At 44.2% G+C, this 15,945-nt stretch overlaps 1 protein-coding gene across 3 annotated transcripts in view; it reads right to left on the bottom strand.

Annotated features, from left to right (window-relative positions):
- LOC126263671 (homer protein homolog 2) overlaps positions 1–15,296 on the bottom strand; it is a 334,081-nt gene extending 318,785 nt beyond the window's left edge. For all 3 annotated transcript variants that reach the window (XM_049960782.1, XM_049960784.1, XM_049960786.1), the window contains exon 1: positions 15,212–15,296. In XM_049960782.1, coding sequence (XP_049816739.1) covers positions 15,212–15,288 — 77 coding nt within the window. In that variant the 5' untranslated portion in view covers positions 15,289–15,296. The remainder of the gene's footprint in view (positions 1–15,211) is intronic.
- Positions 15,297–15,945: the final 649 nt, after the last annotated feature.

Here is a 15,945-nt window from a genome sequence, read left to right as displayed (position 1 = left end):
ACTGTTCATAGCAATGCTGCATATCATTTTCGGTAAGTCCATACATTACTTCCGTCGCTTTTTCTTTTACTGCTTCAACAGTCTCCAATCTAGTTCCTTTCAAAGCTGACTTGACTTTAGGGAAAAGAAAAAAAGTCACAGGGGGCCAAATCAGGTGAGTAGGGTGGATGATCTAAGATGGGAATGTTGTGTTTTGCCAAAAACGTCTTCACTGACAACGCACTGTGAGCTGGGGCATTGTCTTGGTGAAGGATCCATGACTTTTTTCTCCACAAATCGTTCCGTTTTCTCCGTACTCGCTCACGTAGGGTAGCCAGGACGCTAATGTAGTAATGCTGATTCACTGTTTGTCCCTCTGGTACCCAATCAATGTGCACAATCCCTTTGATGTCAAAAAAAAAAAAAAACAATCATCATTGCCTTGAATTTCGATTTTGACATTCGTGCTTTTTTTTTTCGTGGAGAACCAGGAGTTTTCCAATGCATCGATTGGCGTTTAGTTTCGGGATCGTAAGTAAAAAACCACGATTCATCGCAAGTAATAACATTTTGTAAGAAGGTGGGATCACTTTCAATGTTTTCCAGGATGTCAGAACAAATCATTCTTCGGCGTTCCTTCTGTTCAATTGTGAGACACTTTGGAACCATTTTTGAACACACTTTGTTCATGTTGAAACTTTCATGAAGAATCTGCCTAACACTTTCCTTGTCAACTCCTGTTAACTCAGACACTGCTCTGATTGTTAAACGGCGATCTTGTCGAACAAGTTTACCGATTTTTTCAACGTTTGCATCAGTTTTTGCTGACAATGGTCTGCCAGTGCGAGTGTCATCACTGGTGTCTTCGCGGCCATCTTTAAATCGTTTAAACCACTCAAACACTTGTGTTCGCGATAAACAATCATCGCCGTACACTTGTTGTAACATTACAAACGTTTCACTTGCAGATTTTCCTAGTTTGAAACAAAATTTGATGTTAACACGCTGTTCTTTCTGTACACTCAACATTTTCCGACGCACAGACAAAACGTCAACTACTTAAAACAGACGCCACGGGCAGACTGAGTGCAGGAGGCAGATGAAACTCGAGCAGTAGGCGGAGCGAGAGTCACGTGACAGGCCACGCGACTTTCAGCCTTATTGCATTCGTTTTATTGTTTCACCAGTACTAGTCCGGTTTTTTTCTAGCCACACCTCGTATGAGGGGCGTCCAATAAGTAAGTTTCCCTGTTTTATGACAAAACACTACAATTCATCACGTAACAATAATTCTATTGACATTGTACTCTCTAAAACAGCCACCATATTTTTCGAAGCATTTTTTGTAACGTGACAACTTTTTCCAAACCAGCGTTGCGTCAGTCCGGGTCCTGTGCTCATTGTTGCTGCGACCTCATCAACGGTGCTGAACTGCTCGTCTCCAATATGACTTTTGTGTTGGCGGAACATGTGAAAATCACTTGGGTGTAAGATATGATAAATATGGAGGATACGAGAACACTTCCCAATTGAAAATCTCCTCTGGATCATTCGAGCTGTCTGCCGAGCTTCACCATAAAGGAAGAGAACTTTGCGAGAGTTAAGTCCAGGATGTTTTCTTTTGATGGAAGTTCACAAATTCCTCAAGACATTACAGTACCTCTCTGCATTCACTGTGGTGTTACGAAGCAGGTAGTGAACGAGCAAAACCCCCTGACAGTCCCAAAAATCGTTGACATACCTTTCCCTGCCGAACCTGTGACCTTTGCCTTTTTTGGGGCTCTTCTGTCAAGTTTCTTCCAAACCATCCTCTGACGTTTTGTCTCAGGAGTCTATTGATGGACCCAGGTCTCATATCAAGTGACAAGGAGTTTGAAGAGCCCATCTCCCATCTCTCTGATGAGTTTACAAACATTCTGACCGAATCCATTCGTTGCTGGTGGTGGACTTTACTCAGCAAAACTGGCATAAATCTTGCACAGACTTTGAGGTAGTAAAGATGTTCTGCCAGGATCTTTGCGATGGAAAAGTGTCCAATTGCAAAATGGTTCAAATGGCTCTAAACACTATGGGTCAGTCCCCTAGACTTAGAACTACGTAAACCTAACTAACATAAGGACATTACACACAACCACGCCCGAGGCGGGATTCGAACCTGCGACCTTAGCAGCCGCGTGGTTCTGGACTGAAGCGCCTAGAACCGCTCGGCCACAGCGGCCGGCCGTCCAATTGCAGGCCCACGAGGTGGTGTCACTGGTAACTGCACCCTGCAATAACGGCATCAATACATGTCGCTGTTGTGGCCTCCCTGTGTTCTATTCACCATGCACATCTACATACGCTTCCACATAGAGTATACGCCAACGTCGAATCATTTGGATGCTCTTATAGAGGTTAACTTCTAGTAGAATATTTACGGGAAGTAGCAAGTGCGGAACAAATTCCTGAAGTGACGCATAAAATCACGAAAAACAGCAGCCAAATCTTTAAGTTCGACAGCGCTAAATCTCATTAACATCCACAAGGGAATTTAACATTCATTATAATCATAGCTGTCAGGAATAATACCGTACAAGATCATCCATTATTGAGGTCACATAATACAGATGCTCAAACAGTTAAATAGCAATGAGTTCGTTTGGTTGTGAAATAATCAATCACTGATGGCGTTCTGAAATCCTACGTACTGAGCGATTCCGAAGTCCCGAAATATTTTCAAGCGTTCAGCTCGAAATTACGAAAATAATTCCCAGTCACACAATCTGAAGCCCCAGCGGCGCTATGGCCGCCCAAACGTGATAAGACCTTACGAACTGAAGACTATGAACTCTGCTCTTTTTTAAGACGGTTTTCCGCTCTCGACGTTTCAAAAATTTTTTTTATTATTTTGAATCATTATAGACTTCAGAGTATGTGATAAAAAGGATTTTGTCGTGAGATTACTCTTTATACCTTAAAATCAGGTTTCAATGGAAGCGCGCATACCCCCACTCAAGTCACTGTAGGCGCTTGGGCAGCTTGCGACTCCGGATCTCTCTCTCTCTCTCTCTCTCTCTCTCTCTCTCTCTCTCTCTCTCTCTGTAAAGCTTGTAACATTCTGGGTAGAAGAAAATATCGATATAGGTGCCGTACTTGCCTACCGGACCTCTAAAGTACATGCTTTCGACAAAAGAGAGCTGAAAAAAGCTGTTAAGGCGACACTTTATCACAAGAGTTCAACAGTCTGCAGCACGGTTATTATTCTGAAAACTGGTGTGAATGGGAGCAAGTTGCGATGAATGGACAGTGGATACTTTGCATCATGAGCCACCACTGAGCAGTGAAATAACTGAATCTATTGCTGATATGTTCGAACACCCGACTGACGACAATTCGACGGAGAGATGCCTCGGAGGGTATACACAGACCAACAACATAGTACTGAATTCAGTAATTTGGACTTCTACTCCAAAACACATGTTTCGGGTGTAAAAGTCGTCCAAATCGATAGCAATCGGGCGTGCGTCATTTTTACGGATCGATTTAAGGGTGTCCCGCATAATACGGGAGTCGCTAACAGCACCACTGCTCGCTCATTCGCCACGAAAAGGTAAAAGAAACGCCTCGAGCGTTAGGACCGCTGCTCCTTCCAGAGCAACGTCGATGCTAGAATTGCGTCTAGCAGTGCTTTATGAAAAGGGACATCGAAAAGGAGAAAGGTTCACTGCATTGCTCAGAAATAGCAGATCAATGGCGCGCTGCAAAATTTTAAAGTTATATACATAAAAATCGAAATGAAAACTTTAAATGCGGATTTTTCGAGACAACGGTTTTTTAAACTAGTTCGCATGATTTACCGGAAAAAAACTACCCGATAGAACCGGATTCAGTTTTGGATTTAATAAGACAGACACTTTCAATTTCGCCGGCCGCGGTGGTCTAGCGGTTCTAGGCGCTCAGTCCGGAACCGCGGGACTGCTACGGTCGCAGGTTCGAATCCTGCCTCGGGCATGGATGTGTGTGACGTCCTTACGTTAGTTAGGTTTAAGTAGTTCTAAGTTCTAGGGGACTGATGACCACAGATGTTAAGTCCCATATTGCTCAGAGCCATTTGAACCATTTTTGAACTTTCAATTTCGACTTGAACCCCAAGAACAATACATGTTTCATATCGTTCGTTATTTATTTAAAAGCAACAGAATTGGTCGATTTTCAATAATTATGTTTTCATTTGGCCGCCATTTTGACATGTACTTGAGGAAATTTGATTTCACGGGTTCACGCCATAGTGAACATAATTCTGATAATGTGCGTATGTTTAACTGTGATTGAATGCCTATACTTCACCCTCACTCATGCGAAACGTTTAATTGCACAATCCACGCAGTTTTTTCTTTTTGGTGCTGCATTGGCTCTTCAATTATTGGCAAAAACGTATTTACATAGTACTTAAGACATTTACTTTTGTTTCTTAATAAAGATTTGCATGAAAAAATATTTTTTGTAGAAAAAAAAGTTGACATGAGCATAAAATAAGGCTCAGAGACCGGAAAACCCCGTTAAAGCCTCGGTCACGTGATCACTACGCTATTCTTCACACGTATTTATAAAATAACCACCATTCTATCCATTTGATATTGAATTTCACATATATACCCACATAATTATAGAATAAATAATCACCGCCAACTTGCAACCTCACAATAGAACATTTAAATCTAAATCGTATAGCAGTGAATAGATTTTTGAAACTCTTGCCATTTCCGGCGCTGCACCTTAAGTCTAATCAAACCATCTACAAACGAGAGGCATTCAATAAGTAATACTCCGGCCTGGGTGGCCGAGCGCTTCTAGGCGCTGCAGTCAGGAACCGCGCGACCGCTACGGTCGCAGGTTCGAATCCTGCCTCGAGCATTGATGTGTGTGATGTCCTTAGGTTAGTTACGTTTAAGCAGTTCTAAGTTCTAGGGGACTGATGACCTCAGAAGTCCCATAGTGCTCAGAGCCATTTGAGCCAATAAGTAATGAAACAAGTTTTTCTCGGCCAACTTACGTTGAATAAATGCGACATTTGTTGTGGGACATCGTGGAATATTCCCGCTCCAGCCCCTATAGCTTCATGAAGTTCCGATACGTGGCGGCGCTATACGTAACCTTCAGAATGTCGTCTGAAACGGAGGTGCCTTCCCAGGAACAGCTGTCACTGATTTTCTTTTGGCGGAAAACCATAGTGTCGTTGGTATTCACAGGCGCTTGCAGAACGTCTACGTAGACTACCAGTAAACAAAAGCACGGTGAGGCGTCTGTCATCAACGGAACGAGGTCGAACAAGCCTGCCACATCTCCCACCTGCTAGCAGCCCTCACTCCTACAAATGTTGGAACGTGCGGACACACTTATTCGAGGTGATCAACGGATCACCTCGCTGCACTGTTCCTCCTCATCCACCCTACAGCCCGGATCTCGCACCTTCCGACTTCCATCCGTTTGCCCCAACGAAGGATGCAGGAAACAGAACGTGAATGATGGGAGGTTACTGATGAAGCAAAACGACGTCGACCAGGCATTCAGGCTCTGCCTGCCAGTGATCTGGCTAAAGACCGTCGCAATGAACGGAGGTTATGTTGAAAAATGGGTTTTGTAACCGTAAGAATGGGTAATAATAATAATGTGTATTGGAATGCTGAATAAAACCAAACTGCTTTCAGAAAAGAAGTGTGTTTCATTACTTACTGAACGCCCTTCGTACATCGGCGCTATACCCGAGTAGTCAAAACACGAACTTCAAATATATTGCAACACTGAATTATAATTAACCACACATAAGAATTAGTTGGATCATAAACTGGTACTGTCTTTCTGGTATTATCAAGTGTCATCATGTGGAAAAATCTTCTTTTAGGCACATCTTTTAGTATCACTAAATAAATAGTTTACAGTTGTTAATAAATCTGTTTAGCATTAGAAGTAACTTCTTGTCATGATCGAATATATCATCAGTTTTTAAGCGACGTGCTGTACGTGTACTTTGGGTGTCTGCTTCAGTTATTATGATTTTATGAACTGCAGTAATTGTTCAAATGGCTCTGAGCACTATGCGACTTAACTTCTGAGGTCATCAGTCGCCTAGAACTTAGAACTAATTAAACCTAACTAACCTAAGGACATCACACACATCCATGCCCGAGGCAGGATTCGAACCTGCGACCGTAACAGTCGCGCGGTTCCGGACTGCGCGCCTAGAACCGCTAGACCACCGCGGCCGGCAGTAATTGTTAATGTTAATAACTATATAATGTACTTATACCCATGGTTTCATTTGCAATGAGCTCGTCTCACCACTGAGATTCATAAGCTACATTTAGTTCTCTCATGGCATGCCTATAAGGCGTTTTGTGTGTTTTCTGCGACTATTACAGTTTTCACTCCTTAATCTAGGTCCCTGAAGGCACCACTAGGCTCGCAGTGACAGCTAGCCGCAGAGTTCCGACGCAAATACCCCACTGACTGAAGCTCGCACCCAGGGACAACCCTGACTCTCTCTCTCACACACACACACACACACCACCCCATCACCTGCCGGTCACAAACCGCCCACTCAAAATACTCGGCGCTCGCACAAATACCTTTGCGAACTGGTCGCTCGTAATGTCACACTCCTTTTGAAAGGAACTGTGGTATCGATAGCTACGATGCCACGGCGTATTTGCAAGTTCATAGGTTGGCACTACGACATCGACGACAGCGCCCTCTAGCCGGCGCTGTGCAGCTCTACGAGCGTCGCTGCAGATTCTACCCATTTGATTCCGAGGAGACGACCTAGCAACACTGTTTCTACTTAATAGGGGGCCATTACTGACTTCGTTACTAGAATGATAGTTTGTCTCACTACTAGTAGCCCTTACCGTTGATACCTGTACGGCTTCGCACCTACGTGCTCATCTGTACGCAAAGTAAAGGCGATTTTAGTTCACACTGCAGTGCCGCGAGTTCTACCTCACCTGCTCCTCCTAGCTTCCTACATTCGGCCTACCCTTCAGTTTTCAGGAGCAGACCCACGCGCCGCCTTCCATCGTCGTAACGCCAACAGACTGAACAACTCTTAAGGATTCTACTTTCAGTCAATTCACTACAGTTGAGATGACGAGTAACTGCTTTCAGCATTTTCTTTAGCATGTATCTGTATCATATCTCTATAATCAAATCTGGTGCAAGGCTGTGCCTACGTGATGAGAATACTTTTGATCGATGTGGTCTCGAGGAGGCTGAACTTTGGTGGTTTCCGTGCTCCATAGGGCGTTGGAGGAAAAGGGGGAGTACACCACAAAAAAACCAAACATAGTGGTTTCCGTGCTACATAGGGCGTAGGAGGAAAGGGGGAGTACACCACGAAAAAACCAAACAGGCCGTAGCTCAAACGGGTGTTTGTGGAAATCAATGTGGATAAAGGGAGAGGGAGGAATGAATTAATTATGTCGGTACATAGCGTAGTCTATTAATTTCTATGCAGAGGGATAGGATCTGAATTTTTTTGTACTTTCCCGAAATTAGCATTCTCTACTAATGCGCACATTTCGGAGCCATGGGTGATTATAGGGAGAAGAAAGACATTGTAGTTTCGCCTTGAGGGAGAATGAATTGCCTTTAATAAGCGGATACGTTTGATGTATTAGGTAGTTGCCTTTGTTTCGCATGTGATCTATGTCTACCACAGCAAGTCATTCCTTCATATGCCCAGCGTGCGTGAGAGAGTGAGAGAGAGAGAGAGAGAGAGAGAGAGAGAGAGAGAGAGAGACAGAGAGAGAGAGAGAGAGGGGGGGGGAGTAATATAGGTTGTTCCATCATAGCTGTGGAACGCGTGATTTAATTTCAACCGAAATTTGTACACATTATACTGTCTGGAAAAAAAGCATGCGCGAGTCTGATGACACATCTAGCACTACTAGCGAGAAATTAGGTTGGGGACGGAGGAGTGACTGGCAGGATACGGGAGGGGAAAGGGGTGCCATTCAAAAATTATCGAAATTGGCGAATTAGTACCAAATCAAAAGTTTTGGAGGACGCTACGTGGATTGGTACAGCTATTACATTTCACGAGCAATGATATGTGGGGGGGGGGGGGTAAAAATGACTGAAAACAACCGACAAAAACTACAGCATTTTTGTGTTTTGCATAGGATTTTAAATTAATATATGTAATTTATTTATACTTTCAGAAAATGGAAGTTAAATTTGTTTTTTAGACTATATAGAAATTTCAATCCTTTTGATGTCTAACGTAAGACTGAAACGTAAACGACAACAGCAGATAACCAGCTAGTAAACGACGAAAACGGAACTGGATGGAAGCCCACTGCCAACAGGCGAAGACCGAGCCGGCCGTGGGCGGAAACGGCACAAAGGCGAAGCCGACATTAACATGCCAGAGGAAAAGGCTCGCACCAACAGGTCGAGTCCGTCACAGAAAGGCTACAGCGTGTCGCTAAATACACCGTGCAGTAGAAAATGTCAGAGGCTGTAGCCCCACAAACAGCAGCGTTGCGTTAACAACAATAAAGGTACTACCTCTGAGCACAGACAGGCGTTACGCTCGCCTTTCTGAGTTTAGGTTCAGCGAGACTGAAGAGGCGCTTAACACTTGCGTTGTCGTCTCACACGATGGAGAACAAAAACCTGCCAACGAGATGCTTGCTGGATGATCAGAAAACTTTATTTCAGATTCACGTCTCGCCTGTCAATAGTGAATTTTGTCACTAGCTTCCGTGGCGCGACGATACAGTACTCGTATCGCGCACCTGTATTGTAGTTCGGCATTTATTTCGTTTACTTTGCCTTTGCATGACGTAATTCTGTCATGACAGATTGTATTTAGCCTGTATTATCTGAACCTCATAGTTTCCATATGCACTGGAAAATTATTAACACAATGAGTTTTCTTCAATAAAGGGTACAAAGGTAATAAACTACGGCTATTTTGTAAATGAATGCTTGCTTTGAATGGAACTGTAGCGATGTCAGGAGGTTCATCATTTAGTACTGTTCTTTGTTCTCATATAACTGGTTTAGAGCCGGATACACACTCTTCAGAAACTCTAGACTGGATAACGTAATACGCCTGCAGTTGCTGCCGAAGTACTGGTACTCGATGGTAAGCCCACCCGGCTAACCGCGCAGTCCAACTTGCTGCTTCCCGAGCGGGAAGGTGTGCCGGCCCCCGGCACGGATCCACCCGGCGGATTTGTGTCGAGGTCCGGTGTGCCGGCCAGCCTGTGGATGGTTTTTAAGGCGGTTTTCCATCTGCCTCGGCGAATGCGGGCTGGTTCCCCTTATTCCGCCTCAGTTACACTATGTCGGCTATTGCTGCGCAAACACTGCCTCCACGTACGCGTAGACCATCATTACTCTACCACTCAAACATTTGGAGTTACACTCGTCTGTTATGAGACGTTCCAGGGTTCCCGGGAAGGGGGGGAGGGGTCCAGTGGGGGCCGAACCGCACAATAACCCTGGGTTCGATGTGAGGCGACGGTGGGGTGGGTGGAATGCTGTGGGGTTATGGACCACTGAGGGCTACGGTGGGACAAAGACTCTCCGACGTTACTAGGTCACCGGTTTGATACACAATACACACACACTCGATGGTAGAGGTATACCTGATATGGTACCTGATGACTTTAGCATCCTATTGTCACTTGGTTGAGGAAGGAAGAAAGATTACGATTTAACGTCCCGTCGACATAGATGATGATGATGATTTTTGGTTTGTGGGGCGCTCAACTGTGCTATTATCAGCGCCCGTACAAATTCCCAACCTTTGCTCAGTCCAATCTCGCCACTTCCATGAACGACGATGAAATGATGAAGACAACACAAACACGCAGTCATCTCGAAGGCAGATGAAAATCCCTGACCCCGCCAAGAATCAAACCGGGGACCCCGTCGGGAAGCGAGAACGCGACCGCGAGACCACGAGTTGCGGACCCGTCGACATAGAGGTCATTAGACATCGAGCACTAGGATGGCGGTTATAGCAGAAACGACCCGTTTTCGGCTACATCGGTTTTTTCCATGTCAGATTACTCTGTTAAAACCGCTCAAAATCACTGGTCTCTGATGCAACCGATTTTCTGTTTCTTTATTCCTATCATCTCCTGTAATGAACGCAGAAATCTAACAAAGACTGAAATAGTTCGACTATCAATTTCAAGAGACATAGAATCGAAACATAAAACAAGCAAATAAAGGAAAACTTAGACTGGCCATCATTCGCCTCTTTTCTCGGAAAGTGGTAAAATAGTAAAAAAATAAAATAAAAAACCTTTCTGGAACTCTGCTCAAAAATGATATCGTAATCGGGGATCGTAAAACTATTTGGGCATTACGAGGTGTCAGTGCTGAAGAGAGAAAACTGAAGTTTAAAAACTCTGTTTTTTGTGTTAATTTGTCCGTTTTCAGGGACTAAAAATCATTGAGCCAAAACATTACGATCACCCGTTTAATAGCGTGTTGTTCCACTTTTCAAACACAGCAGAACACAAACTGCTTGTCACGGATTCTTCGAGTCCTTGACAGGGTTCCAGAACTATGTGGCACCAGATGTCTACGCACAGGTCAAGCAGTTCCCGCAAATTACGAGATGCTGGTTTGTGGGTACGCAGCTGGCACCCGATGTGTGTTCTAATGGGTACAGGTGCGGCACGTTTGTTGGCCAAGACATTAATGTGAGTTCACTATAATGCCCCTCAAACTACTGTAGCACGATGCTGAGGTTGCAACACGGACGTTTATCCTGCTGGAAGGTATCCCCGTAGGAGGAGACTTCAAGCACGAAGCGTTCCAGGTGGTCCGCAATAATGTTCACGCAGTTCACTGCTATCTAACTCTGTGTACCCCGAAGCGTAATTCTGCCCTCAGCGGCTCCATCTGTGGCGCGTCGCGTGTTTCGTGCAAACATTCGCCTGGATGACGGCGTGTAAAGGACCCAACCAACGACGTGGAGTAACAAAAAATGCTGTTCATTCGACAGGTAACACGTTTCTATTCAACAGTGAAAACTCGGTGATGCTGTGCCCAGTGCAATCGTAACTGCGGATGTCGTTGGGCCAACACAGGAACACGTAGGGATCGTGTGATGTGATGGCTTCTGAACGGCGTGCCTGCACCAGGATTGTATTCTGTCGTCTTATCTGTCACAGATCGCTGGCTATCCTGGATTATACAGTGGAGCATCCTCCGACTTCTACGTTTTGTGATGAGACGTCGTAGTCCAAACCATACGGCCTACGCGTTATTTCACCGTCCTTCAGCCAGAGCCCACAGGGGCTCACGACAATTTTACATCAACAGGCGACCAGCTATGTCATTTCAGAGATTATCGTTTCAAGCTGTAGGGCCACAACAGTGTGCACTTTGTCAAAATCGCTTATATCAGTCGATTTCCGCATTTGCGACCCGTATCTTCGCTTTAATGACTGCTCATTCCTCTCTCTTGCGCTTACATTCTTTTCTTACTGCGTCACATGCCCGCAACACCACCAAGAGGCGTTCAGCCTCGCGGTGGACAGTCGTCATAATGTTTTCGCTCATCGGTGTATAGACACAGGCAACAGAGCAGCTACTTTCTATTTTTACAGTATATGGTTCAAATGGCTCTGAGCACTATGGGACTCAACTGCTGTGGTCATAAGTCCCCTAGAACTTACAACTACTTAAACCTAACTAACCTAAGGACAGCACACAACACCCAGCCATCACGAGGCAGAGAAAATCCCTGACCCCGCCGGGAATCGAACCCGGGAACCCGGGCGTAGGAAGCGAGAACGCTACCGCACGACCACGAGATGCGGGCTTTTAGAGTATACTATGAATTAATTATTGTTAAGTTTATTTACTGTTACCACAATTCCCCACCTCTTATCTTTCATTGTAATTGCAAACAAATCTTTAATTTTTTAAAGCAAATGAAGCTTTGTACTTCATTGCTACGTTACTTCGTAAAAATATTTCCAGACTACAATTCGTACCGTTCTGCAATACAGCGGATGCCCGGCGACGACAGCGAAAAGTATCGTACACACCAGGTGGTTCAAAATGGTTCAGATGGCTCTGAGCACTATGGGACTCAACTGCTGTGGTTATAAGTCCCCTAGAACTTAGAACTACTTAAACCTAACTAACCTAAGGACATCACACACATCCATGCCCGAGGCAAGATTCGAACCTGCGACAGACCAGGTGGGGGCAAGTCTTTAACACCATACGTATACGCCAACCTTAAGCCACGACACAGTAACACGGACATTATTGTTGTTGCTTGTTTCTGTCGGCATTGTTATTAAAACAGCACTGATCGCTTTTGCGATTTTCTGCAATAACGCAACACTTCAAATAAATGCAAATTTTTAGAATAAAAATTACTCCTTTTTTAAAAACGGTTTCTTTAAAAACGAAAATTTCAGCACCGCTGCTATGGCTAACTTAAAAATGTTCAAATGTGTGTGAAATCTTATGGGACTTAACTACTAAGGTCATCAGTCCCTAAGCTTACACACTACTTAACCTAAATTATCCTAAGGACAAACACACACACCCATGCCCGAGGGAGGACTGTAACCCAGCCGCACAGTCCTGCAGCGCCTAGACCGCTCGGCTAATCCCGCGCGGCGGCTAACTCGTGTTTCGCTGTTCTTACTCGGTTATTAGTAAAAGATCGCCTGTTATAACTGAGAGCAAAAAAATACCAAATAATATCGATTAATATCGATTATTCAAAACTAAGATACCGGTATCGGTTTTAATCTGTCGGGTTTTCCTAAGCCTAGGGAGAACACGCTCGAATTGCTCCAAGGACAGGGAAGGAAATAGCCTGTACCCCTTCAAAGAAATCATCCTGACATTTGCCTGAAGTGATTTAGACCTCATCCCGTACAAATGAGAACGGTTACATACACGGACCAACTTGAAACGAGTTATTGCGCACGTATGGCGTTTATATCATTCGTCTCCGAGAACTCTGATTGTTTTACGTGTATGAGGCTACGAAACTCGTGTTTTTGCATAGTGTCTTCAATTTTTAATTGGGTTATGTGTCTTTTGCAGTCCCGAAAGACTAGGTTCTTTGAGGCACAAACGAAATTTGAGGTAATTTAGTACAACAGACGAAGCTTTGTCCCGGCTACAGATTCAGTTTAGATGGTGCTGGAGTGTCGTTCGTCCTAAAGTAATATTGTAGAGTACATGGATTGTAAGAATGCGCTTGAATTTCCACCGTCTTGGAAGCAAGAGCTAGGCGCATCAGGCCACCCTAGTGGATCCCGCTTTGATTTTAAACGCCGTCTCTCACTGATGTGCAACCAGCAGCTAACACTGAAACGCTGCACTGACTCTTTTCATCCTATTTTCTGCACAAAGAAGACTGTTGCCTAGCGGAAACCAGCTACAAACAGTTTAAGTTATAGCAGATCACCCCCCTCCCAATCCGCGGTCGTTGCCACGCAAAAGCGGTAGCAGGTGCAACACAAAAGCTCACGCGGATTCTCCCAACGGAACGGCTTTTCTGAAACACTTTTATTGCAGCACAACGAGGATCAGGAGCGTATTTTTCCGAAATCAAGGCCAAGTTTCATCGGTGTTTCCCGGCAATTTTATGGCTATCGTAAAACTTCCGCGTCCGCTCGTCTAGCGCAGCGATTCTAAAGAGTCTATATTCACTAGAAATAATAGTTCATTTACGACATTAAGTAACTTTATGAAAGTCACTGAGAGAAAGAAAATTAATCAACAAATCTTCAGAATACTAATTGTTTTACTCCTTGTATGGAGCATCCGTCATTTTGTTTTTATGGGAACTAGGTATGTGAAATGAAAGAATTCTATTTTTTACCAGTTCTTAAAACTACTCACGCTAGCAGTAACTAAATTTGAACTCCTGTACTTTCATCGTACGCTGAATAATAGTGTGTTTTGAAGCAGTGTTTTCACATACAGATTTTGTTACGTTAAATGCTGCTTTCATTCAGTTACATTACGCATGGCCTGGAGCTATAAGGTACCTGCCACTGGATAACAATTTCACATCAAACGACTTGGGAAGTTCTATCGAGCCCTCTCAGTTATTTGTACTGTAACTTGACCACAATCTTGTTTAACTTCTTCACATTCACGGTTCGCGAGACCACGTCTTTAATAGTTACATTTACGGACAATATTCTGTCAGAAATATTTATCGTTCTTTCATCACATATCGGTGCATGGCCGTGGACGACTGTTCATCTCTCTTGTTCATCGCACCACCATCACAAACATGGATTTGGGGAAACATAGATTTGTTAATATAAGAAGAAGAAGACGTGCAAATACATACTACAAATCAAAACATTAATATTCTGCCGTTTCCCATTTGTGTAAATCTCTCTTCTTTCCACAGTCTGCTCTGCAGCGTTTAGCTACCTTCAGATTTTCTATTTCCAGGAGATTCCGTATGTAGCAATGGATTGGGTTCTCCTGACGCCTAATGAAAGAGGAGTACTGGATTAAGTACTCCTTACGCCTAATGAAAGAGGAAAGTGTGATAATTTTTCTCTACTGTTTCTCTACTTAATACAGACACAGCATTCCACTAAAAACCATCGCCATCATGCTCAGCCTGAGGCTCGTCAAGGTGTGCTCGCGAATCCCATCTTGACTCTAACGTCCGCTGAGGGAAACATGGACTGGTGATTATGGTATCATTTACGCTAGCTTCTTAATGGACCAGTGCTTAACACGCTGGGCACGTATCCTGGAGGAAGAAGGTTCACATCCCCGTCCAGTCAAACGGATTTAAGTCTCCCTTGGTTTTCTAAATAGTTTAAACAAAATGCCGGGTTCCTTTGAACAGGACACAGCTGATTCCCCGCGCCCCAACCTTCCGCAATGCGACCACGTGCTGTCTCTGATGTCCACATCACACATGGGGGATTAAACCCCAATCTTCCATTTTAAGACACGAGACATGTGCCCTGCGGCTGATAAAAAGACTGTGTGTATTTTACTAGATCGGTCAGATTAGACAGGGTGCCATGAGAAAGGAGTTTGCGAATTACTGCTTCTGTACACGTGGGCTACACACTACACTCACAAAGGATACAGGGTACACGCAACAGAACTCCCATGCTAGGATGCAGGCAAAACACGACGTTGGGTCTAAGTTCGTGGGTCGGTTGGGCTACATGCTTTTACCGGGTTTTAAAAGAAGCCGACACCAGGAACTCACCGACAGCAATGTATGTCTGTGTTTTTAATATCGCTCCCCATGTCCTCATTTACCATGCAGGAGTGATTCATCCCCATGACGTCGCAGTTTCTGCAAAGAAACATCAAGAGAATTTTAAATGCATCGTATACTTTGTGATTTATTATCTCAACACGTATGCCATACACACATTCCACAGCAGCTGCTTACAACATTTACAGAGTCGGGAAGGCCGTCGCAAAATATAACAGCAGCGGTCTCGATAGACGCAGTGCCGTTATGGGTGCCAACCACCCTCATGCAACAACTTTGGTCTGCAAATTAATGTCACGAAAATGAAAAAAAAGTAAAAAAGTAGTATTCTGTTAATGTACTTAACAGTCGAATTTTAGATCGCGTCACGGTTTAAATATAACATTCACAGTTTCGTATTTTTCCGTTCAAAAAATTGCGTGACTGTAGGCAAACTAGAAGTAGGGTGTTTCATGGCGCGCATCACGTGGAAGGGGGTTAAGTGTTGCCGGGTAAAGTGACTGTTTACCCATGCCAATGCAGATGACTACCATAAAGCTCTAATGAACTAGTGGCTGTTTGCGACTTGCTCGCGGATTACATGTCATTGGAACAACTGGGTCGACATATCTCCTCAGTAATTCTCTATATGTCGATATAACAGGTAGGAAAGCGAAAGGATTGGTGGTCAAACGTGACGGCCAGCAACACAGGGTATTGTGGTAGTGCAAAGGCAAAATTTG

The sequence above is a fragment of the Schistocerca nitens genome, chromosome 6 (assembly GCF_023898315.1).
Source record: "Schistocerca nitens isolate TAMUIC-IGC-003100 chromosome 6, iqSchNite1.1, whole genome shotgun sequence".
Lineage (NCBI taxonomy): Eukaryota > Metazoa > Arthropoda > Insecta > Orthoptera > Acrididae > Schistocerca > Schistocerca nitens.
The sequence above is the reverse complement of the archived record's forward strand: the minus strand, read 5'-3'. Positions and strand labels throughout refer to the sequence as shown.